General features: G+C 59.5%; 1 protein-coding gene and 1 long non-coding RNA gene across 3 annotated transcripts; one reads left to right on the forward strand and one right to left on the reverse strand.

The window, feature by feature from the left end:
• Nucleotides 1-5,822: 5,822 nt before the first annotated feature.
• On the forward strand, nt 5,823-21,759 carry LOC150017413 (cyclin-dependent kinase 2-associated protein 2). Of its 2 annotated transcripts, XM_090257620.1 has the most exons (26): nt 5,823-6,528; nt 6,817-6,917; nt 7,005-7,137; nt 10,342-10,460; nt 11,843-12,057; nt 12,142-12,263; nt 12,479-12,703; nt 13,909-14,235; nt 14,310-14,405; nt 14,489-14,596; nt 15,240-15,301; nt 15,393-15,643; nt 15,946-16,135; nt 16,224-16,331; nt 16,575-16,732; nt 16,815-17,023; nt 17,453-17,623; nt 18,259-18,423; nt 18,647-18,795; nt 18,919-19,029; nt 19,212-19,328; nt 19,564-19,712; nt 19,807-19,956; nt 20,040-20,223; nt 20,507-20,635; nt 21,231-21,759. In XM_090257620.1, exons 1-26 carry the CDS (start codon nt 6,447-6,449, stop codon nt 21,492-21,494), a joined length of 4,095 nt encoding a protein of 1,364 aa, XP_090113746.1. In that variant the 5' UTR covers nt 5,823-6,446; the 3' UTR covers nt 21,495-21,759. The 2 variants fall into 2 exon arrangements, with proteins under 2 accessions (XP_090113746.1, XP_090113737.1); XM_090257611.1 differs by lacking the exons at nt 10,342-10,460; nt 11,843-12,057; nt 12,142-12,263; ... (18 more) ...; nt 20,507-20,635; nt 21,231-21,759 and adding an exon at nt 7,715-7,842 and having other exon boundaries at nt 5,845-6,528.
• Nucleotides 13,202-18,845, reverse strand: LOC150017414 (uncharacterized). The gene is made up of 2 exons (XR_016507241.1): nt 18,739-18,845; nt 13,202-15,085 (listed from the first exon to the last, which is right to left on the reverse strand). It is a non-coding gene; the product is annotated as an uncharacterized LOC150017414 (long non-coding RNA).
• Nucleotides 21,760-22,240: the final 481 nt, after the last annotated feature.

A 22,240-nucleotide genomic window follows, 5' to 3' on the forward strand; every position in this document is an offset into this window, starting at 1 on the left:
CAGGTCCATCTCATTCACTCTTGGAGAGGTGCTGCTCAGAGGCCTTCGAGAAAGAACACGCGTTCTTCCCAGGTTTCACTCTCAACTGGGAGGAGTGGCTGAGCTGTCAGGCTCTGGCTGTCGGTCCCTGCAGCCAGCACCTCAGCTTCTGGGCTGCTATCTCGCTCTTCCCAGGGTGGGGAGGTCCCCAGCCACCAAGCCAGCCTGGCGGGCGGGCGCTAGGACATGCAGGGTGCTCTCTGCCCCCAGGTAGTCTTTGCCTCAGGCTCCCCTTACATTCCACCAGGCTGGTCAGGCTGGTCTCGAATGGGAGGCCCTGCTGTCAACCCCGCTTTCCCCCTCTCTCTGCTTTGCCCTCCTACCTGCATCTCACTGTGTGCTTCCTGGGTCACCCGAATGTCACATCTGCTCTCTCTGACCCTGGCCTGGTCTTCATAGTCCTATGTGCAGGCTGAGGCAATGGAGAGGCCCAGGCTAAGTACTTCGCTGGGGTCACACAGCCCGCTGCCCTCTCTCCATCCAGTCCATGCAGCAAATGCTGCTGGATTGTTCTCCCTACAGGACCACTTGTATTCTGCGACACTCCGGTCCAGGAACTGACTATGACCCCCACCATGGTCCTCAGGTTGACCCCGCCCCTTTGCCTGGCACCAGAAGTCTCTGGGAGGACAAGGGACAAGCACAAAGTCACATACATTTAGGATGAAGTGGAGGTGGGACTTGCACTCAGGCCTGGGGACTCCACAATCACAGTGCCAACAAGGGAGGGTGCCTCAGGGTCAGAGTGGACCCAGGATGGGCCTCAGCCTCTTCTAACTACAGGGCAGGCCTGGTCTGCAGAGCACAGCCTGCCTGGGGGGCACAGTCCTGAACTTGGGCGCAGGAAGGGGAGGGAGCGCTCAGCCCCTTGCCTGGCTCTCATCATCGCTGCTGCCAACAGGCCGGCCTTGGGGCTGAGCCTGGACCCCAAGGGGCCAGGGCTGGCTACAGCAGCTTCCACCGTCCTGGAAGATCCCAATTAATCCTTAAGCCTCAATGAGCTGATCTCTCCTGCCGCCCAATCTGGCAGGCCTGGGGGTGAGGTGGAGTCGCCCAGGCCAGCAGCCTCACTGGCAGCATGCCCCCCCCTTCCATCCCCCCTTCCACCCCTCTACACCAGCTGGCACAGATGGCACTGCCGCTTGAGATACCTGTTCTCTCTGCAGGGATTTGGGGGTAGATGCCAGGGGGAGACCAGAGCGCCGCTCAGGGTTATAGCCTCCCACCGTCCTCTGGCTCACAGCCTGGGAGGCTCTGTGGTTGGGGGGCTGAGGGACTTGCCGGGACAGACTTAACTGCCTGCGGTGGGTCTGCTGGCACCAGTCTTACGCACGCCCTCTCACCCCCAGGAGGCTGCTAGCCTGGAAGATCTCAACAGATAAGAGCCTGAGCCAGAGCCAGGGCGGGAAGGAACAGCAGGTCGGCAGAGCCTGTGCTGAGGCAAGAGGCCCTTCCCCACATAAGAGGGGTACCTGCCGGTCAGAGCAGGCCAGAGCCACAAGATCTGATTTTTCAAGAAAAAATGTATGTTTAGATTTTTACACTATTTTAAATAGTTTGAGTATAACATACATTCAGCAGGACATATAAATCTTGAGTACAGCTCAATCAATTTTTACCTGTGCATGTACCCAGGTAACCATCACCCAGAGGAAGATGCTACATCTATTGACTTTAGGACAGTTCTAGGTTTACGGGATAATTTCGAGGGGTTACAGTGAGTTCCCACATACCCCACACCCAGCTTCTCCTACGTGTTAGGCCGGGTTCTCCAGAGAAACAGAACCAATAGGAGATGTGTGTGTGTGTAAAGGTATCTGCTGTAAGTCATTGGCTCAGGTGACTGGTGGGGCTCAGCAGTCCCAAGACCTGCGGCCAGCAAGCTGGAGGCCCCATAGATCCCGCGGTGTGGTTCCAGCCCAAGCCTGAAGGCCTGAGGACTAGGAAAGTGGGTGCTGCGATTCCAGCCTGGGGGCAGGAGAACACCGGTGTTCCTTTCCAGCTCAGCAGCGGGCAGGCAAAGTTCCCTCATCCTCAGCCTTGTATTCTATTTCGAGCTTCAACTGATTAGATGAGAGGGTCACCCCGTTGGGAAGGGCAATCTGCTTTATTTAGTCCGCTGGTTCAACAGATGTTAATCACATCCAGAAACACCCTCACGCACACACACCCAGAATCAAGTCTGACCACGTTTGGGAACCCCATGGTCCTGTCAAGCTGACACATACAATTAACCATCACACTGTTATTAACATCTTACACTAGGATGGTAAAGTGGTCACATTTAATGAACTCATACTGATACATTATTATTAACGGAAGTGCAGATTTCATCAGTTTTTCTCCTGACTGTCCTTCGTCTGTGCCGGAATGCCGTCCGGGGCACCACAGTACATTAGGCATCATGTCTCCTTAGGCTCCTCTTGGGTGTCATGCTTCCTCTGACTTTCCTTGGTTTTTTGTTTGTTTGTTTTTGTTTTTTAATGATTTGACAGTGTTGAGGAAGACTGGTCAGGCATTTTACATAATGTCTCTAAACTGGGATTTGTCTGATGTTTTCTTCATGATTAGCTGGGGTTGCGGGTTTGGGGAAGAAGAGCAGAGAGACAAGGTGCTGCTCTCAGGCATCATATCAAGGCTGCAGGCTGGCTGGGGGCGGTGTTTATCGGATTTCCATACTACAAAATTACTCTTTTGAAAAAAAGATTTTATTTTTAGAGAGACGGGAAGGGAGGGAGAAAGAGAGAAACATCAACCAGGTGATTACCTCTCGCACACCCCCATCTGGGGACCTGGCCTGCAACCCAGGCATGTGCCCTGACCAGGAATCAAACCAGTGACCCTCTGGTTCACAGGCCAGAGCTTAATCTACTGAGCCACACCAGCCAGCATTAAAATTACTTTATTTTTTCCCTCCCTGTACACATTATACTCTTTAGAAGGAAGTCACTATGCACAGCCCACATTGCAGGGCAGAATGCCGACATAAATTACTTGAAATTCTTCTGTATGGGAGCTTTGTCTCTTCTCCCCCATTTATTTACTTGTTTATCCAATCAATCATTTATTTACATTTGTATTGTATTTTCTGTACTTAAAAGTTTAATCTAATACTGTTTTATTTATTCTGTTGTTCAAATGGTCCCGATCTTGGCCACTAGGAGCTCTGCATCCCTTTGACATACCCCCATAATTGTGCGTTTTTTCTCTAATACTTTATTACTGTTATTATGTTTTATTGTTAGAGAGAGAGGAAAGGAGGGAGAGAGGGAGAAAAACATCGATATGAGAGAGAATCATCACCCAGCTGCCTCTCATATGTTCCCCGACTGGGAATCAAACCAGCAACTTTTCCGTTTGTGGGATGATGCCCAGCCAACTGAGCCACGCCAGTCAGGGCTATTATTATTTTTAAATGGAATCTATTGAGGTGACATTGGTTAATAAAATTATTTAGGTTGTAAGTGTACAATTCTGTAACACATCATCTGTATATTGTATTGTGTGTCTACCCCCCCGAGTCAAGTCTCCTTTGGGGTTTGGTTTTTGTCTTCAGCATTTTATTACGTTCTGCACTATAAAATGCTCCGGGATCATGTTGTACATTTCCTGCCCAAGTCTAGACTCAGTCACTTCTGCAAAGAACTCTGGTTCATTTTACCTGAGAATGGCGTTAGAAACCAAGACCAGGACGCTAGATTGCTTCTAGGCGCTCCCAGCTGGGAGAGAGGAGATGTGTGTGTACAATGACCTGTGCACACATGCCTTTATAAGTGTTTCTGTATGTAACCAGTTGTACCGCCTTTGTGTTTCTGTATGTAACCAATTGTACTGCCTTTGTAAGTGTCTCTGTATGTAACCAGTTGTACCGCCTTTGTTTCTGTATGTAACCAGTTGTACCTATATTAAGCTAAACATAGATTCATTTTGATGCCTCCAATTCCAATCCACTCCCACATGGATCATCAGTCTGGCTTCCTCCTCTGGTTTAGCTGTAACTTCTTGCTCCCGTGGTGAGAAATCACCCATCCTACATCTACTTAACGTTCAGTTCTAGTGCACGTGTGCAGTGGGTTCCGAACTATGAACCCCTGCCCCCCAGGAAGCCACCTCAGCAGCAGAGTACAGAGCTATGTGAAATCCCTGTTGCCTGTATTCTTACAGAACCCCCTGACTTCCAGATTAGCACCTCACTCCCCCCACCCCTTCAGAGAAACTGTTTCATTCATTTGTGATACAGCTAGATTCTTCGGTCATATTCTGCACCCCATCCTGGGATTCTCAGCCACCTAAATGACATTTTTTTTTTTTAATTTACATACATTAGCCTTGGCTGGTGTGGCTCAGTGGATTGAGCACTGGTCTGCAGACCAAAAGGTTGCCAGTTCAATTCCTAGTCGGGGCACATGCATGAGTTGCGGGGGTCCCCAGTTTGGGGTATTCAAGAGGCAATCGACTGATGTTTCTCTTGTGCGTTAATGTTTCGCTCCCTCCTTCCCCCTCTCTCTAAATAAAATCTTTAAAAAAGATTTACACATACCCAAGGTTACTCTTTAACAAATGCCAATGCCTTGATTTCACCGTTACAGCATCATGCAAAATAAGTGTTCACTGACTTAAAAAAAAATGTCCTCTAGGCTTCACCTATTCCATTCTACCCCCCAGCGACCCTGTCAACCAGTCATTTTTTTCCTTTCTGTATAAGTTTGCCTCTTCCAGAATGTCATACATTTGGAAGCATACAATATGCGGCCTTCTCAGATTGGCTCCTTCCATTTAGCAATATGCCTAGCTGTGTCCTTTCATGGCTGGATAGATGATTTCCGTTTATTGCTGAACACTATCCATTGGAGGCATAGATCACAGTTTGCTCACCTACTGAACAACACCTCTTCCGGGAGGACTTCTATGCTGCCACCAGGCAGGCCCCTTCCTCGGAGTCCCAGTGCACCCTGTCCTGCTCTCCACGCTGTCTAACTGCACCGTGCGCCTTTGCCTCCCTGTTGTCTTCCTCGAGACCCGAGCTCTTTGAGGACAGAGACCACGGTCGTCCATTTCCGCATCAGTGGCCATCACAAGGCTTGGCACAGAGGACAGCCAGGAAATGTTTGCTGGATGAGGGAATGACTGTCCTGGAGACAGACTTGGGGGCATGAAGGGCACACAAAGACAGCCGTTTCAGGGAGAAGTGGCCTGGGAGAGAGGGTTAGTGTTCGGAGGACAGTGTAAGATCTAGGCTAGTGAGAAATGAGATTTGAGGGGAGGGGTCTGCGTAGAGAAAGGGAAAGATTTTGAGGCACTGGAGTGGCACAGAAGAGAATGAGACAATAAAGCCATTTATGAATATTCGTTTAACCCCCACAACAGCCCTAGAGGCTATTATTAGCGTCTGAAACGAGACTGGAGAAACGGAGGCATATTGTGGTAAGACCTTGCCCGAGGGAAACTCGCTAGTGGGGACAGTGTGAGATTCCAACTGTCATTCTGATTCTAGTCCTTCGGACACAGGGCCTGGCGTGCAGTAAGTCTTTGACAAAGGTGAGCTGTTCCTACTGTTGTCATTATATGGCCCAGGCGTCGGGGCCTTGGCTTGCGCGAGCAGGTTGAGGGGTCGGTGAGGTCGCCGTGGGACCTAACACTAGCCTACACCCCAGAAAGAGGCAATTCGGAAGAGGCGCGAGGGTGGCGATGGTGAGGGACCCGTTTCCATGGGAACAAACCAATGCTTTAGGAGGGCGCCTGCGCAGATCAGGAACAGGTTGCTGAACCGGCGAAAGGTGACGTAAAAGCGCACGGGGTGAGACGCAGGGCTCGGAACGTCAAAGCCCTGCGTCCTCCGGCGTCCGGGACAGAGGAAAGGCGCGCTCTGTGGTGGCGGTGGCGGCAGCGGAAGCGACTGCAACTCCACCTGGACCGAGACCGGGCGGCGCGGATCCTCCGCGCGAAACAACGGGAGGAAGGCGTTAGGGCGGTGCCCGCGCCTGCGAAGACCCCTCGGCGCGCACCGCGGCGGACCAAACCCAGGTCCCGGCTTCCGAGGCTCCGCCTCTCGAGTCTTGGGACAAATCGGTTTGAGAGCGCGCGGTCCGGGGCCGCGAACTCTCCAATTGCAGAGAGCGGCGGACACCGCCCAATCCGGAGCAGACAGGTGCGAGGTCCGGAGCGCAGAGACCAATCAACAGCGGTTGCGGCCTGTTGGGGCCGGTCTCAGCCAATGAGGAGGCCCGAGTGACATCTGCGCGCACCAATCGGGAGTGAGAGAGCATTTGTGCCCGTCCGCCCTTCCGGCCCAAGCTCTATTTACCAGGGGCGTGCAGCCCGCCTACCAATCAGAGCGCAGCTGAGTGGCTAGGCAGCCAACCCCGGAGGAGCGGCCGGCCGACGTCCGCCGCACCCAAGAGTTGGGGATGTCCTACAAACCCATCGCCCCCGCCCCCAGCAGCACCCCAGGCTCCAGCACCCCTGGGCCCGGCACCCCAGTTCCTACAGGTGAGGATCCAGCTCCATCCCTGCTCGCCTCTCCGGGCTGTCGAGGTCTGGAGAAGAAGACGGCCTGCTGCCGACACTCCCTGAGCCTCAGTTTGCTGGCCGGCGAAGTGGGCGTGGTCACGTAAGGGCTTGGTGGGGTGCAGGGGGGGCGGGGGTTGGCCCTGAAGTTGCGCAGCCTGAAGTGAAGCATCCCGCCGGAAGGAGTCGGACGAGCCCTGCCGGGGCTTCGGAGCGCAGGGAGGACGTGGCCCCGGCCCGCGCTGACCTCTTAACTCGCGCATGTTGCAGCCGGAAGTGTCCCGTCGCCGTCGGGCTCGGTGCCGGGAGCCGCCGCCCCTTTCAGACCCCTGTTTAACGACTTTGGGCCGCCCTCCATGGGCTACGTGCAGGTGAGTGGGGCCGGGAGAGTGCCTGCGTTTGGGGACCGGGGGCCCCAGGGCCTGCGCTCACTGCCCCGCCGCGCTCCTTTGGCATAGGCGATGAAGCCGCCCGGCGCCCAGGGCTCCCAGAGCACCTACACGGACTTGCTGTCGGTCATAGAGGAGATGGGCAAAGAGATTCGACCTACGTACGCTGGCAGCAAGAGCGCCATGGAGCGCCTGAAGAGAGGTGAGTGCGGCGAGGCCCACGCCCCTTCACCCTAACCCAGGCCCAGGAAGGAAGGACGGGCCTCGGGAGGTCCCCTGAGCCAAGCCTAGACTAGGGTCAGGATCACTGCCCGTATGTGTTTTGTTTTGTTTTTAAGAGTTTATTTATTTATTTTTAGAGAGAGGGGAAAGAGAGGGAGAGAAGCATCAGTGTGTGGTTGCTTGTTGCGCGACCCCAACCGGGACCTGGCCGCGGCCCAGGCACCTGCCCTGAGCAGGAATCGAACCAGTGACCCTCTGGTTCGCAGGCCGGCACTCAGTCCACTGAGCCACACCAGCGGGGGCATATTTGTGTTGAATTGAATTGAAATGTATTCAGTTTCCAGGGAAGGACCGGGGAATGTGTATTTCAACAGGACAAATTTGGGGATTAGCCAAACCGCTGTTCCCATCTAGCCCTTCGTTAGACCGTGGTCCCTCTTACCGAAAGGAAGGGGGTGGGGAGAGCGGGGGCTCATTCCGGAGGGTGAGGGTGGGACTGGAGGTTTGCCGAGACCCTGTATGTTACTCCCCGATCCTCACCCCCGCCCCCACCCCAGGCATCATCCATGCCCGGGCCTTAGTCAGAGAGTGCCTGGCAGAGACAGAGCGGAACGCCCGCACGTAACAGGAAGCACCTCCACCTCCGAGTCTGGACCTTTCCGGGCCACTGCAGAGCATCTGCTTCTCCCTGGCCTTCGCCCCGAGTTGCGCTTCCTGTCCTGTGTCCCTTGGTGGGTGCCCTCCAGGAACCAGGGGGTGGCTCTCACTCCAGGCGGCAGCACTACCTTGGGACCCCTGGAATAGATAGCAGCAAGGTCACTGTGCGCCCCACCCGTGACCTGCCGTCCGTGTTGATCCAACTGGAGCTTTCTTCTGTCTGTGGCCCCACCACAGAGCACTTGCCCAGGACTCCTCCCCAGCGGGGCCTCAGAGGGCCTGTCACCTCCCTGCCTTGTCTCCCGGGCCAGAGCCTCTCTCGTCAGTGTGTCTTTTGCTAAACATGCCCTTTTGTATAAATAAAAGATAATTTGGAGTTGTTCTCTCAGCTCTTGGCCTTTCTGAGTCCGGTACTTCTGCTAAGCCTGGGTGGGCTGGGAAGAAAGAGGGAAAGAGAAGACTTCAGAGTGGGGCCGCGGCGGGAGAGGCGCCGCGGAGTGTGACCCCGCCTTGCCCCACCCCCACCCCCACGACCTGGGGAGGGATCCTGCCCGGTCTGCCCGCCGCTTGCCCAGCTCCGGGAGCTGCGAGCTCCGCCCTCACTCACGCGGCGCCGCCAGGGGGCAGCGCAGGGCCCTGGCCGCCACAGCTGGAGGGCACTGGCACCGGGGGCCCAGATGCCTGGCAAGGTGGAAATGCCGGTTCGCGGAGGCCACGCCCTCGCGCCGCAGGGCCCTAACGGCCGGAATGAATCAGCCCGCGAGGCTCCGAGCCCACCCCAGGTCGGACTCGGCGGGGAGCGGGGGAGCCCCTGCTGCTTCCCTCCCCGCAGCTCCTTTGAAGCCGAGCGGGGGGAGAGGACGGGCTTCCAGCGCGGGCGCTGCTGTGCGCTGTCCCAGCGCCTCTGGTGGCTCGGGTGTGGTCCCAAGGGCTCAGCCCGCCAGTGTCTCAGCCTTTGCCCAGGTTCTAGCGGCTGGTTGGCCAGACTTGTGGACCCGGAAGGTGGAAGTGGGGCCACATGAAGGGGCCAGTCCTGGGAGCGACTGCGGGCCTCGGCTTGGGTGTGTGGCTGAATGACCCTAGAGGCCCAGGGCGCTGGAACCCCACCGCCTAGGTAGAGGCAAGTCGGAGACCAGCTTCTGGCCAGCCTTTGTGGGGGGTGCATGTCCCCTACCCTGGGTCTCAGGTTTGAGGGGCTGGGGACAATGGGGATGGGACCCTGCCATTTGTCCCTCGCACATGGGAGGACTGGGCCAGGGTGAAAATAGAAACCAAGAGTGCTTTGGGGATTCCAAAGCGCAGAGGGAGTAAAAAGCACCGGCATTTGCACCACTACCTCTCCCCACCCCCTCGGCGCCTAGGGGAAGGAAGGCAGGGGCCGCCCTCCTTTGCCGCGGGCGGGGCAGCCGGGACCCCGCCGCGGTGGGGAGGGCCCGCCGGGCCCAGGAAGGGGGCGGGGCGGCCGCAGTGACGCGGCGGGCGGCGGGGAGGAACGGCTGGGGCGCCGGGGAGAAAGGTCGGGGCCATGGTCTGGCGCTACGACTCCCGAGGGTCCGTCCACTGCGGGAACCCGAGACGGGCTGGGGGCGCTCAGGGCTCAGACCCATAGCCCGTGCGCCCCCGCCCGTGCCCGGTGAGGGGCGCCCGCTCTCAACCAGAGGTGAGCTGGGACGGGCCAAGAGCTCGGCGGGGGACGGGAACGCTGGGGAGCAGAGGGAAGTGGGGACAATGGGGCCTCTCGCCGGCTGGCTGGGTGCGAGGCGGTCGGGTAGGATGGGTACCTGCAACGGAACCGGGGCGCGGGTTAGCGGGGCTGGTCTCTCGGGACCGGAGCCCGAGGGATACCAAGTGGAGCCACTCTTGCCTCAGCCCCTGGGAAGGAGGATGGGGTGCAGGAAGGATGCTGAGGAGGGGAAAGTCGAGGCCTGGGTTGCCGGCCGGGGTGGGGAAGGCAGGTGTGGGGGGGCCAAGCTGTTATCCGGTCCTGGAAGGCAGGTTCGGGTGTGGGGAACGCTGACAGATGCTAAGAGGAGGGGCGCATGAGGCTGCTCCGTGGAGAGACACCCCGAGGGACAAGGTTTTAAGTGGACAAAGGGAGTGGGGGACACCGGACCCCACCGACTCCAGGAAAGGGATGCAGGAGACTGTGGGAGGCAGGCCCGGAAGGAGGGGCACGGGGCCTCCAGGGGGCGGGTCTCTGAGGGATGCTGTTTCGAGGGGGCTTAGAACGCAGCCAGGGAGGCAAGGCTGGCCAGCTCTGCGCTGCAGCTCCGGGGGGCTCGCGTCAGCGCGCGGTTGCCACGGCGACGGGCGGGGGGCGGGCGCTGCGCCGAAAAGAGGTCAGTACTCAGTCTTGCTGCTGCTCCGGGCCCCCGGCAGCGCTGGCCGCAGCGCTGGGATCGCCTCTGCCTCCCCCGTGGCGGGCCGGAGCATGGGGTCCTGCGGCCCGAGCCCCTCGGCCTGCGCGTAGGGCTCGAGACTGCGCGCCGCCACCCCGCACTGACTGCCGCGCCGTGCCCTGCGCCAGGCGGAGCGGAGGCCGCACGCAGCCGGCGGAGCGCTGTCAGGATGCTCATCAAGGAGTACCACATTCTGCTGCCCATGAGCCTGGATGAGTACCAGGTGGCCCAGCTCTACATGATCCAGGTGAGGGCAATGGGAAGCGGAAGACCAAGGGGACCGTACTCTGTGATGCTTCATCGTACTGCATGCAGGGGCATGCAGGCCGCACCTGGGACAAGGGGCTGAGGCCCAACCCCAGCCAGTCCTGCTCCGGGACTTGAAAGGGCTCAGAGGCCACAGGAGGGGAGAGAGATCCCCCTGTTCCGATGCAGGGGGAGGGCGTAAGGGCTGTGGGAAATAAAGGCAGAAGGGCCTGTTGGTGCCCCCCCCTTCCCCCTCAAGTGCCCAGCCCATGTATGATCTTTAATCCTCCATAGAATCTGTAACCCCATAGGGTAGGGGAAGGAGCGCATGAGGAGGCAAGACTGAGAGGGAGGGGGTCCCCAGAGGGTGCAGGATCCTGACAAAGCCCAGGTCAGGGATACAGGATTAGGATCAAGCACCAAAACTGTGAAATAGAGGGGCCAGCAGGATAAAGGGAGGGGGTCTGGGCTTGGGCTATCAGGGAAAAAGAGGCCAGGGCAGGCTCTCAGGGCAGCCTGTTCCAGAAGTGCACCCCAGACTTAGGGTCCAAGTCTTCAGGGGCACGAGGGCCAAGATCCAGCCCGGGGGCCGCGTGGGCCAAGTTTGGGCTCCAGAACTGCAGGAGGGCAGGATCTGAGTGCTTTCAAACTTTGAGGGGTGTGGCAGGAGCTGGTTGTGGGGTCCCCCAGAGGGAAGGGACAGGGGTCCGGTCCTCAGAGAGGTGGGAGCCTTTTTTACTCTCTTCAGTTCTGCCAGCCTGCCCATCCCGGCTTCCTTGCTGACCCTGGAGCGCATGCAGCCCGCCGCACCTCAGGAGCATGCACTGGCTTTTCCTCTGCCCTGAATGCGCCCCCAACCCCACACCACTCAGCCCCCTCCCTCCCTTCCTTGAAGTCCCATTCCAATCAGTCCTGTTATCTCCCCGGGGCCTTCTCTGACCATCTGTGGAAATTGCAGTCTCCTGCTCAATCCCCCTGACCCTATCCTGTGCTTTCTTTTCCTGTAGCATTTACCCCCTTCTACCACACCCCGTAATTAATTTTTGTGTCTGTCCGCCTGCATTAGAATGTAAGTTCCACAAGGGCAGGGGTCTTTGTTCCGTTCATCAACATATTCTAGTGAAGACAACCCTAAGCAACGCCTGGGCTAAAGCACTTGCTAGATATTTGAGTGACTGAATGAGGGCTGGGTTGTGGAACCCCGCGGAGGACTGGACAGCAGCTTCGATCCTGATCCCAGGAGCAATGGGGGGGCCAGGGCGGGGTTTCAGGGCGTCGGAAAGGCTGGGATGCGGGCCCCAGACCAGTGCGGGGGGCCAGGCAAAGCCGGGGACCCCAGGAGGTAGGGCTGAGCTCCGCATTTTCCTCTGCCCTGGACTACAGAAGAAGAGCCGGGAGGAGTCCAGTGGTGAGGGCAGCGGCGTGGAGATCCTGGCCAACCGGCCTTACATGGACGGGCCCGGTGGCAGTGGGCAGTACACACACAAGGTGTACCACGTGGGCTCCCACATCCCAGGCTGGTTCCGGGCACTGCTGCCCAAGGCCGCCTTGCAAGTGGAGGAGGAATCCTGGAACGCTTATCCCTACACCCGAACCCGGTGAGTGGGTGGGACTGCGTTGGGGCCACAAGGAAAACAGCCCTTGTAGGCAGTTAGTGACCCTTGCCCCTGCCCTCTAACCAGGTACACCTGCCCCTTTGTGGAGAAATTCTCCATTGAAATAGAGACCTATTACCTGCCTGACGGGGGAGAGCAGCCGAACGTCTTTAACCTGAGCGGGGCTGAGAGGAGACAGCGCATCCTGGGTGAGGCCTGGAGCCAGTAGGGCGACCCTGAAGACCTCTCAGGCCACCTGACACCTTGATAGGCAGCCTCTGACAAGTCCCAGGCTCTCTCCAGGCCTAGGCTTCCTGTCTTCAAAAGGCTGCCCCTCCCAGTCCCAAGGGAGGAAGGGGAAGGGTGGCAGGGGCTGGAGAGAGCTGGCTGTGTTCAGTGCTGCTAGACGCCCCCCTCCCCCCAGACACCATCGACATTGTGCGGGACGCAGTGGCCCCAGGCGAGTACAAAGCAGAAGAGGACCCCCGGCTGTACCGCTCGGTTAAGACGGGCCGAGGACCGCTGGCCGATGACTGGGCTCGCAAGGCGGCTCAGACGGGGCCCCTCATGTGCGCCTACAAGTTGTGCAAGGTCGAGTTTCGGTACTGGGGCATGCAGGCCAAGATCGAACAGTTCATCCACGATGTCGGTAAGCGCCCCACGGCGGGCACTTCCGGTTTCCCAGCGTGACCAGCCAGGGTGCTCTCAGGCCCCAGGGCACACAGAAGCATAAGCCATCCTTCCCATTGGGTGTGGTGAGCGCTGAGGCAGAGGGGAGTGGCGCAGCCTGGCCAGGCTTCCCGGGAGACTAGCCTTGAGGTACAGGTAAGAGTCAGGAGAGTAAGAAGCTGGCAACATGACCTTGAAGTCTAAGATTCTCCACTGTTCTGCACATCCAGTGAGACCGAGAGACCTTCAGGAGGGTCACCAGCCCTAACTGGCAACATGCTAAGAAGTGCAGGCTAAGGCTTTGACTCTGGTGTCATTTTCTCAGGGCCCCGCCTGTCCCCAGCTCCCAGAGACCCATCCTCTGGCCACGGTACCCAGGAACCCATTTCACGCCACCCTAAACCCAACCCCAGAGCTCCATTTATCCCCTCCCCCCAGATCCTTTGCTAATTAATCACTTTTCGTGCCAGATCTCCTACACACTCCACACCTCTCAAGGTCAGGACTGTTATTATTCCCATTTTACAGATGAGCAAATGTAGCCCAGAGAGTAATACAGGCTCCTTGTCTTACATTTAGAAAAACACCAAAGGCACAGATAAGAAAATAAAGATTACCCACATGTAACCACTATAAGATTCTGATACTTTGTTTCAGAAGTTTATCATTATAATTCAACCGTTATTACTGTATTTCCTAGATACTGAGGTTTCCAACTTTCTTCCTCTCTTAAGATAAAAATATCCCAGAATGGGTATCATCTTTCGCTACGCCCTTCATTATGTGCCAACACTTCCATTAACTATTAACACCTTCATTAACCATCAACAATTTCATTAACTGTTAATGCCTTAATTGTTGACTCCTCTGAAGAAGTCAGCCCGAAACCAGACAAGGCAAGAACAAGCATTGGTTCCAGCTTCCTGTGGGGTGGGGGTGCCTGCAGCGCTGAGTTCGGGTGTCAGGGGGAGGGAAGAGGCAGCGGGCAAGGCGGGAGGTGGGGCAGGAAGACACAGGTTCCACTTCCATCCCCTAGATAGCCCTTGCCCTGCCCTACTTTGTGGCCCTGAGTGGGTGGTGTGCCCGGAGGAGCCATTAACCGACCTGGGGTGCTGGGCATGTGCACATCATGGCAGAGAAGCTTGGGGTGGGGAGGGCAGTGTTCTGATGCCTGGGCACCTACAGGTCTTCGTCGAGTGATGCTGCGGGCCCACCGCCAGGCCTGGTGCTGGCAGGACGAATGGACAGATCTGAGCATGGCTGATATCCGGGCACTGGAGGAGGAGACCGCCCGCATGCTGGCCCAGCGTATGGCCAAGTGCAACACGGACAGCGAGGGGCCCGAGGCCCAACCCCCTGGGAAGCCATGCACCGAGGCCCGGGTTGGGGCCAGCCACGCAGGCACCCCCGAGGGGCCTGAGGCTCCCCTTGGCCCTGATGCCTCACCTGATGCCAGCTTTGGCAAGCAGTGGTCCTCATCTTCCCGCTCCTCCTACTCATCCCAGCATGGAGGTGAGGCTGAGGCCCAGCGAGCGGAGGGGGCGACCTGGCTGAATGCCCAGGCTGACAACGATGTGGCCCTGCAGGGGGCGTGTCTCCTCAGAGCTTGTCTGAGTGGCGCATGCAGAACATTGCCCGGGACTCAGAGAACAGCTCCGAAGAGGAGTTCTTTGATGCCCACGGTCAGCACTGCGGGCTCTGGTGCGAGTGGGTGTGTCCCTGTGAAACTTCTTCCACCTTGTGACACATCCCCTTGTCCCTTCAGAAGGCTTCTGGGACAGTGACGAAGTCTTCCCCAAGGAGATGACCAAGTGGAATTCCAATGACTTTATCGACGCCTTTGCCTCCCCCACGGAGGCCGAAGGGGCACCAGGTAAAGATCCAGAATCAGATCAGGTGCCAGCACCCCGTAGGCAGCGGGAACTCGGAGGAAAGTCAGTCCCAAGTTAAAAGGGGAGCATCAGTCCAGAGAGGGTGCTCCTTAGACACACAGGGGAGTGGCAGGATGGCTGGAGTGTATTCAAGGTTCAGACATTGCACAAAGAATGGAGGAGCTCATCGGGAGGCCAGGAAGACTTCCCCTGGGAGCTGCTGTTCCAGCTGGAGTTTGAAGGATTGGACCAGCTCTGTCCAACAGAACTTTCTGTGATGGCGGAAATGTTCTAGCCACTGGGCACATGTGCCTATTAAGCACTTGAAATGTGGTTACTGTGATTGAGGAACTCAAGTTTGAATTGTATTACGTTTTAATTCATTTCTGTTTAAGTGGCTACCATTACTGGACAGGGCAGAGTTAGAAGGAATTTTCCAGGGAAGCAGACATCCCCCGCAGCCAAGGACCAGCACAGAAACGCGAACCGACCTGGGAGAGCGGAGTAGGGAGAGAAGGTCAGGGGAAGGTGGGGGTTGGGGGTACCACTCGGGCAGGCAGAAGAGCAGGAGTATCTGAAGTGTCAGGTGAAGGAACCGACCAAGGAAGCCACAGTCTCCTTCATTGTCTGTCCTCTGTCCTACAGACCCCGGAGCCGAGGCCACCAAAGATATAAGGGACGGGGCCCCGGCACCCAGGGACTCAGAGGTATGTATGGCCGGCCACCCTGTGGCACAGTTGTGCCCAGCCACCTGCCAGGCCACTGCTGACACCCTCGGTACCCCACTGTGCTCCACAGGGCCCAGACGGAGCCGGGGAGCAGGGAGCCGAGGAATGTGCGGTCCATGCCCTCTTCCTCATCCTGCATAGCGGCAACATCCTGGACTCCGGCCCTGGGGACGCCAACTCCAAGCAGGCAGATGTGCAGACGCTGAGCCTGGCCTTTGAGGCTGTGACCCGCATCCATTTCCCCGAGGCCCTGGGCCACGTGGCGCTGCGCCTGGTGCCCTGCCCGCCCATCTGTGCCGCTGCATATGCCCTCGTCTCCGAGTACTGACCAGGGGTGGAAGGGTGGGGGGTGTACAGGGCCCTCAAGGTGCAGACATCCACCAGGGGGCTCCAGGGACCAGGAAGACCCCATGGGGGGAGCAGGAGGAGGCGGGGAAGCCAGCCAGATGCACAGCTGACTTCAGTTTTTAGTCAATGTCTTCATCACAAAGGCCTCCAGGGTGCTGATGCTCCCCACGAAGGCCCCATGGCACTAGGACTTGCTGGCAGGCCAAGGGGACTAGGAGGGGGCAGTGACGGGGCTGCAGGCCCCCGCCCACCTGCCACACCTCCTCTCCCTCCAGCCTGAGTCCCTACAGCCACGATGGCGACAGCCTGTCCCGCTCCCAGGACCACATTCCACTGGCCGCCCTGCCGCTGTTAGCCACCTCGTCCTCCCGATACCAGGGTGCTGTGGCCACTGTCATCGCCCGAACCAACCAGGCCTACGCTGCCTTCCTGCGCTCGTCCGAGGGCGCTGGCTTCTGCGGGCAGGTCAGGAGCTATGGTGCCCCCCGGCGCTTGCTGTGGGGCCCCCCATCCGCCTGCCAGCCCCTCCCGACTGTGCCACTCTCTCACCAAGGTGGTGCTGATCGGAGACGGCGTGGGCGGAATCCTGGGCTTTGATGCGCTCTGTCACAGCGCCAGCGCGGGCACCGGGAGCCGGGGCAGCAGCCGCCGCGGGAGTGTGGTCAGTGCGGCTGGGCCCGGCCTCCTCGGGGGGGGGGGTGGGGGCGGTGTCTATTCTCCTCTAGGGCTCTGCCCCCTGGCACATGACCTCTCTGCAGACAGGCCCCTGCTGCTTCCCTCTGGGGCTCTGCCCGCCCACTTTCTTTGACTCCCTGCCCAACATCTAAGCCTCTCTCTGCACTTCCAAATAAGTAGAAATCACAGCCTCCAGTCCTAAGGATTTTCTGTTCCCTGTTCCTTCTAGAACAATGACCTGCTCTCCCCGGAGATCGGCCCAGTGAGGGACCCCCTGGCAGACGGGGTGGAGGGGCTGGGCCGGGCCAGCCCAGAACCCTCAGCCCTACCCACCCAGCACACCCCCAGCGACATGGCCAATCCTGAACCTGAGGGCTCTCAGAACAGGTGATATTCCTGCCCCATCATCCCCATCCTGGGCTTGTGCTGGGCTATTGAGGCAGCAGCACCGAGCACCCCTCCCCCACAGCCTGCAGGTGGCCCCTGCAACTGCCCCCTGTTCCAGGGAACCCAGGCGGGCAAGCACAGCCTCCTGCCCACCCACTGCCACCTCTGAGGCTCCCGACGGTCCCGTCAGTGCTGCCCGCCTGGACTTCAAGGTCTCCGGCTTCTTTCTCTTCGGCTCCCCGCTGGGCCTGGTGCTGGCTCTGCGCAAAACCGTGATGCCAGCCTTGGAGGGTGAGCCCTCAGGGTAGGGTGGGAGCCATGCCCCTGCCCCAGCTCCTCCGAAGTCGGTTCACCTGGGACGCTGGCGTCATTGCGGTCCCCCATGTACAAATTAAATGGCCTGGCTAGAGAAGGGGAACCCGTGGCCCAGGAGGTAGGGCCTTGCAATGCCAAGTTTCCCAAAGTGCACCAAGAGGGACTCATGCCCACAGATGCTCTGTGGGAGAAGGGGTCCAACAAGCATGCAAACCACTTATCCTGAACCACCTCTGCAATAGAAGGTTCTGGCCTCTTCTTAGCCAAGGGCTCTGTCTCAGTCAGCAGGACCCTGCTGCCCCATCAGGGAGTACAGTTTGGGAAGTGCTGGCGTGGGGTCCCACGGCATGTCAGAGGGCTGCTTCCCACAGCCCCTGCCTCCCCGCTTTATCTTCCTGATACCAGTGGTCCAAATGCGCCCAGCCTGTGAGCAGATCTACAACCTCTTCCACGCGGCTGACCCCTGTGCCTGCCGTCTTGAGCCCCTGCTGGCCCCCAAGTTCCAGGCCATCGCCCCACTGGCCGTACCCCGCTACCAGAAGTTCCCCCTGGGAAATGGCTCATCCCTGTTGCTGGGTACGTCCCCCAACCAAGATAAGTGGGAGGAAGAGGGACCCTGCAGGGAGGGATGGGGACCGGCCCCCTCACCCAAGGAGCCATGAGGTAGTTCCCACATCACAGGTAACCTCTCATGGCGCTGTTGCCAGGACCAGGGAGCCCTTCCCCAGCCCCTTAGGAGGTCTGTATCCTCAAGACCCTCGGATGTTCTCTGCCCAGGGGGCAGTGGTGCTGACCGGACTAGGGGAGGCAGAGTGCCACTTGTGTGGCAGTAGGAGACCAGCCACCAGTGGAGCGGGTGGGGGGCTATGTGTAGGGGTGCACAGTGATCCACACACATGTGCTCGTGGATCAGCATGGGGCATGTATGTGCATGCGTTTGGCCCCGTGAGACAAGTGGCCAGTGTCGGGGTGGTGGCAACAGGCATCCCAGCAAGAATGCAGCAGGCTGTTGGAGTGAGCTTGGAGGAGAGAGTACCCCCACCCCTCACTTGCACCCAGATGTGGAGCAGTGGGGCCTTAGCTAAGACCTGACCAGGGAGGGCTGGCAGGGGAGATGGTGGAGGCGAGGGGGCTGAGCTGTCCCGGAACGCCTGGGTGGGAAGGCGGGCAGCCTGGCCCAGCCTGCTGCTGAGGTTGCCCCTCTTCCCCAGCTGACACTCTGCAGACGCACTCAGGCCTCTTTCTGGAGGAGCTGGAGATGCTGGTGCCCTCAACACCCACCTCTACCAGCGGTGCCTTCTGGAAGGGCAGTGAGTTGGGCGCGGAGCCGCAGGCCCAGCCAGCTGCCCCCAGCAGCACCAGTGAGGTGGTTAAGAGTAAGTCAGCCAGCCACCCAGCCAGGGGAGGGCACCCTTGTTCCACTTCCAGAGCCCAGCTGAACCGCCCCTTCCCCAGCGTCTGCTCCGGAAGCCCCCTCCTCCAGCACCCAGCCCAGAAGCAGGCTCGGAGGAAAGGAGGGAGGGAGAAGCACCCAGGGGCCAAGCAGGTGGGCGTGGGGCGGAGGGCCACCCTGACTCCCTGCCCACCGTGGCTGTGCAGTCCTGGAGCGATGGTGGGGGACCAAGCGGATTGACTACTCGCTCTACTGCCCCGAGGCGCTCACCGCCTTCCCCACCGTCACGCTGCCTCACCTCTTCCACGCCAGCTACTGGGAGTCGGCCGACGTGGTAGCCTTCATCCTGCGCCAGGTGGGCCGCGGAGGCGGGGTAGGACATGGGAACCATGGGGACTGGACAAGGATGGGAAGCTGTGGGCCGGGGGAGGGGACGCCCCGGGACCCTGTTCACGTGACCTAGCCCGGGCCTGCGTAGGTGATCGAGAAGGAGCAGCCGCAGCTGGCCGAGTGTGAGGAGCCGTCCATCTACAGCCCGGCCTTCCCCAGGGAGAAGTGGCAGCGCAAACGCACGCAAGTCAAGATCCGAGTAGGTGCACTGGCCCTTCGAGCCCTCAAAAGCGAGGCCCTGCCCCTCTGCCCAGTATCCCCGCCCCCACGCTCTTCCCAAGTCCCGCCCCTGGGAGCCACTGGTCACCCCCATACCTCCGCCCTCCCCTGCACCCGCGACATCTGGTTGGCTGGCTATGCACTCCTGTCTCTCCCCGCCAGAATGTCACTTCCAACCACCGGGCGAACGACACGGTAGTGTGCGAGGGCCGCCCCCAGGTGCTGAACGGGCGCTTCATGTACGGGCCCTTGGACGTGGTCACGCTCACCGGAGAGAAGGTCAGGACCCAGTAGCCTTGGCCCCGGGTAGGCCCGCCCCCATCGGCCAGCCGCGCCCCCAAGCGGCAGTTCCCGGTCCTGCGTCCTGTCCCCTGGACAGCTCCCGGCCTGCCGGGTTGAGCGCTCAGCCCCATCCACCCTTGTGGACAGGCTCGCCTCTGCCCTCCTCCATTCAAAGTCAGCGGGCGCCCGAGGTCTGCACCCCACGGACACTCTCGCCCCCTCTCCTCACCAGGTGGACATCTACATCATGACACAGCCGCTGTCTGGCAAGTGGATCCACTTTGGCACCGAGATCACCAACAGCTCGGGCCGCCTCACCTTTCCGCTGCCCCCTGAGCGAGCGCTGGGCATTGGCGTCTACCCGGTGCGCATGATGGTCAGGTGAGCATGTGGTGGGCCAGTTCTCGGGGGAGCGGGACTCGGCCGGGCCTCACCGCCACCCGCCCCCAAGCCGCTCACACGCTGCGGACCGCAGGGGCGACCACACGTACGCCGAGAGCTGCCTGACAGTGGTGGCGCGCGGCACCGAGGCCGTGGTCTTCAGCATAGACGGCTCCTTCACTGCCAGCGTCTCCATCATGGGCAGCGACCCCAAGGTGCGCGCTGGCGCCGTGGATGTGGTCAGGTAGGAGCGGCCACCGCCAGGCTCACCCTGGAGACCGGCCCCCACCCCTGGCACCTGGAGCTGACCGCCGCCCCATCCTACAGGCACTGGCAGGATGCGGGCTACCTGATTGTGTACGTAACCGGGCGGCCTGACATGCAGAAGCACCGTGTGGTGGCCTGGCTGTCACAGCACAACTTCCCCCACGGGGTCGTCTCCTTCTGCGATGGCCTCACCCATGACCCGCTGCGCCAGAAATCGGTGTTTCTGCAGAGCCTAGTGCAGGAGGTGTGGCTTGCGACTGGGGGAGGGCCCATCCCCAGGACCTTAACTAATGGGAGTGGTTCCTATGGTCCTGTCCTATTGTGCTCCAAGGAGCCCCGGATCCTTAGGGCCAACTGGGGAGATGCAGTTGGTCCTGCCTCGCCCGGTGGCTGGTGATGGAGGACTCTGCCCCACCTCTGTCCAGCTAGCGTGGCTCCCTGAGCTACCTGACCTGGGAAGCCCACCAAACCCTACTCCCAGCCTCACACCCAGTCCCGGGGTGGCTCACTGGCCTCTCCCACCACAGGTGGAACTGAACATCGTAGCTGGCTACGGGTCCCCCAAAGATGTAGCCGTATACGCGGCGCTGGGCCTGCCCCCCAGCCAGACCTACATCGTGGGCCGCGCCGTACGGAAGCTGCAAGCACAGTGCCAGGTGAGGGCTGGGAGCCTGGGTCTGTGGTCATAAGGTCCACGTGTGTTAAGAAGAGCCTGAGGGGGTGGCTAGGAGAAGGCTGACTGGCAGGCCTAGGGGACCTGGGCTCCTCCTTGGACAGGGGTCATGAGCAGCTTGGAGCTACTGGGCAGACCAGTATGGGTAACTCGGGCTGAGTGCTGACTCCATGTGGCATGGCCCTGGGCGTGGGCCTTGACCTTTCTAAGCCCAGTTCACTGTCTGTGAAATGGAAATAATGAAATAGCATTGACCTTCACAGCTGTCATGAAGGTCATGTGATTTACTGCACATCAACGTGCACGAGGCTGGGCATAAAAAAAGTACTTGCGGGATGTTAGCTGCTGTTATTAACCTCCCCTCACCCACCCCCTGCCAAGACCATTTTATAGATAGGGAGGAAGCCCAGGGGCCCAGCTCCCAGCCTGAGGTTCCTGTCTGCTGAGAGAAGACTCCGGGACAGGCTTTGCTGGGCCCAGAAGGCAGCCAGCACCATCCAGGAGCCTGGGAAGGACGGGAGGGCAGAGTGTGGGCCTGAGACCACCATCCCCTCATACCTGCCCGCCTCTGTCCACAGTTCCTGTCAGATGGCTACGTGGCCCACCTGGGCCAACTGGAAGCTGGTTCCCACCCTCATGCCCCCACAGGCCCCTCGAGAGCCACCCTGGCCAAGAGCAGCTATGGTGGGGCTGCCCCTGTGGACTTCCTCCGCAAACAGAGCCAGCTGCTCCGTTCAAGGGGTCCCAGCCAGGCGGATCGAGAGGGCCCAGGGACACCGCCCACCACCCTGGCCCGGGGCAAGGCCCGAAGCATCAGCCTCAAGCTGGACTGTGGAGAGTGAGGCCCACGCTGTGGCTGGACCTGGGTTATTTATTCACACATTCAGGGGCCCAAGTGGCCACGAGTGGGAGGCTGGGGGCCGAGACCTCTGGCCCCGGTTCTGGCCCCCCAGCTCCGCACCTTGCATCTTTGCCTACCCCTCGGTGTTACTTCTCTTTCATGTAGGGGGACCCAACCCAGGGGGAAGGGAGCAGGGAGTGACAAGGATGCAGAGGCTCTTTTAGTGTGTAAACCATGAAAATAAACACCACCGGCATCCCGCCTAATGGCCTACTGGCCTGGTCTCACCGGGCAGCCAAGCAGCCAAGCCCACAGTTCCCAGTTCCACGGGGACACTGATGGGCAGAGGGGGGCCAGGATGTGCCCAGGACCATACAGCATGTCAGAGGCAGGGCCAGGGTCTCATGGAGGGCTCTGTCCTCCCCTCTACCTAAGCAAGCCTTTTTCTAGAGTAGGCCCAGACTTGGCTCCCCACTGCAACCTCTGTCTCCAGAAGCGGAGGCCAGGGGACCATTGGATCGAAGGCTGGAGGGAGACCATCACTCACGCACAAACTTGGTTGCTCCCTTGAGACTGAAGACTCCTGGGGATTCCAGCCCTGGCTAGCACGAAGCACTGCCTTTGTGGCAGAGGCCATCCTTGCTTGTCTGCCAGGGACACTGAGGCCCAGAGAGGTCTCAGCTGGTGAACGGTGTGCTGGGATTAGAACCACCCAGGTACCAGGAAATGCGAGGGGATGACCCCGGC

Source organism: Furipterus horrens, unplaced genomic scaffold (genome assembly GCF_987537825.1).
Source record: "Furipterus horrens unplaced genomic scaffold, mFurHor1.1.pri manual_scaffold_2, whole genome shotgun sequence".
NCBI lineage: Eukaryota > Metazoa > Chordata > Mammalia > Chiroptera > Furipteridae > Furipterus > Furipterus horrens.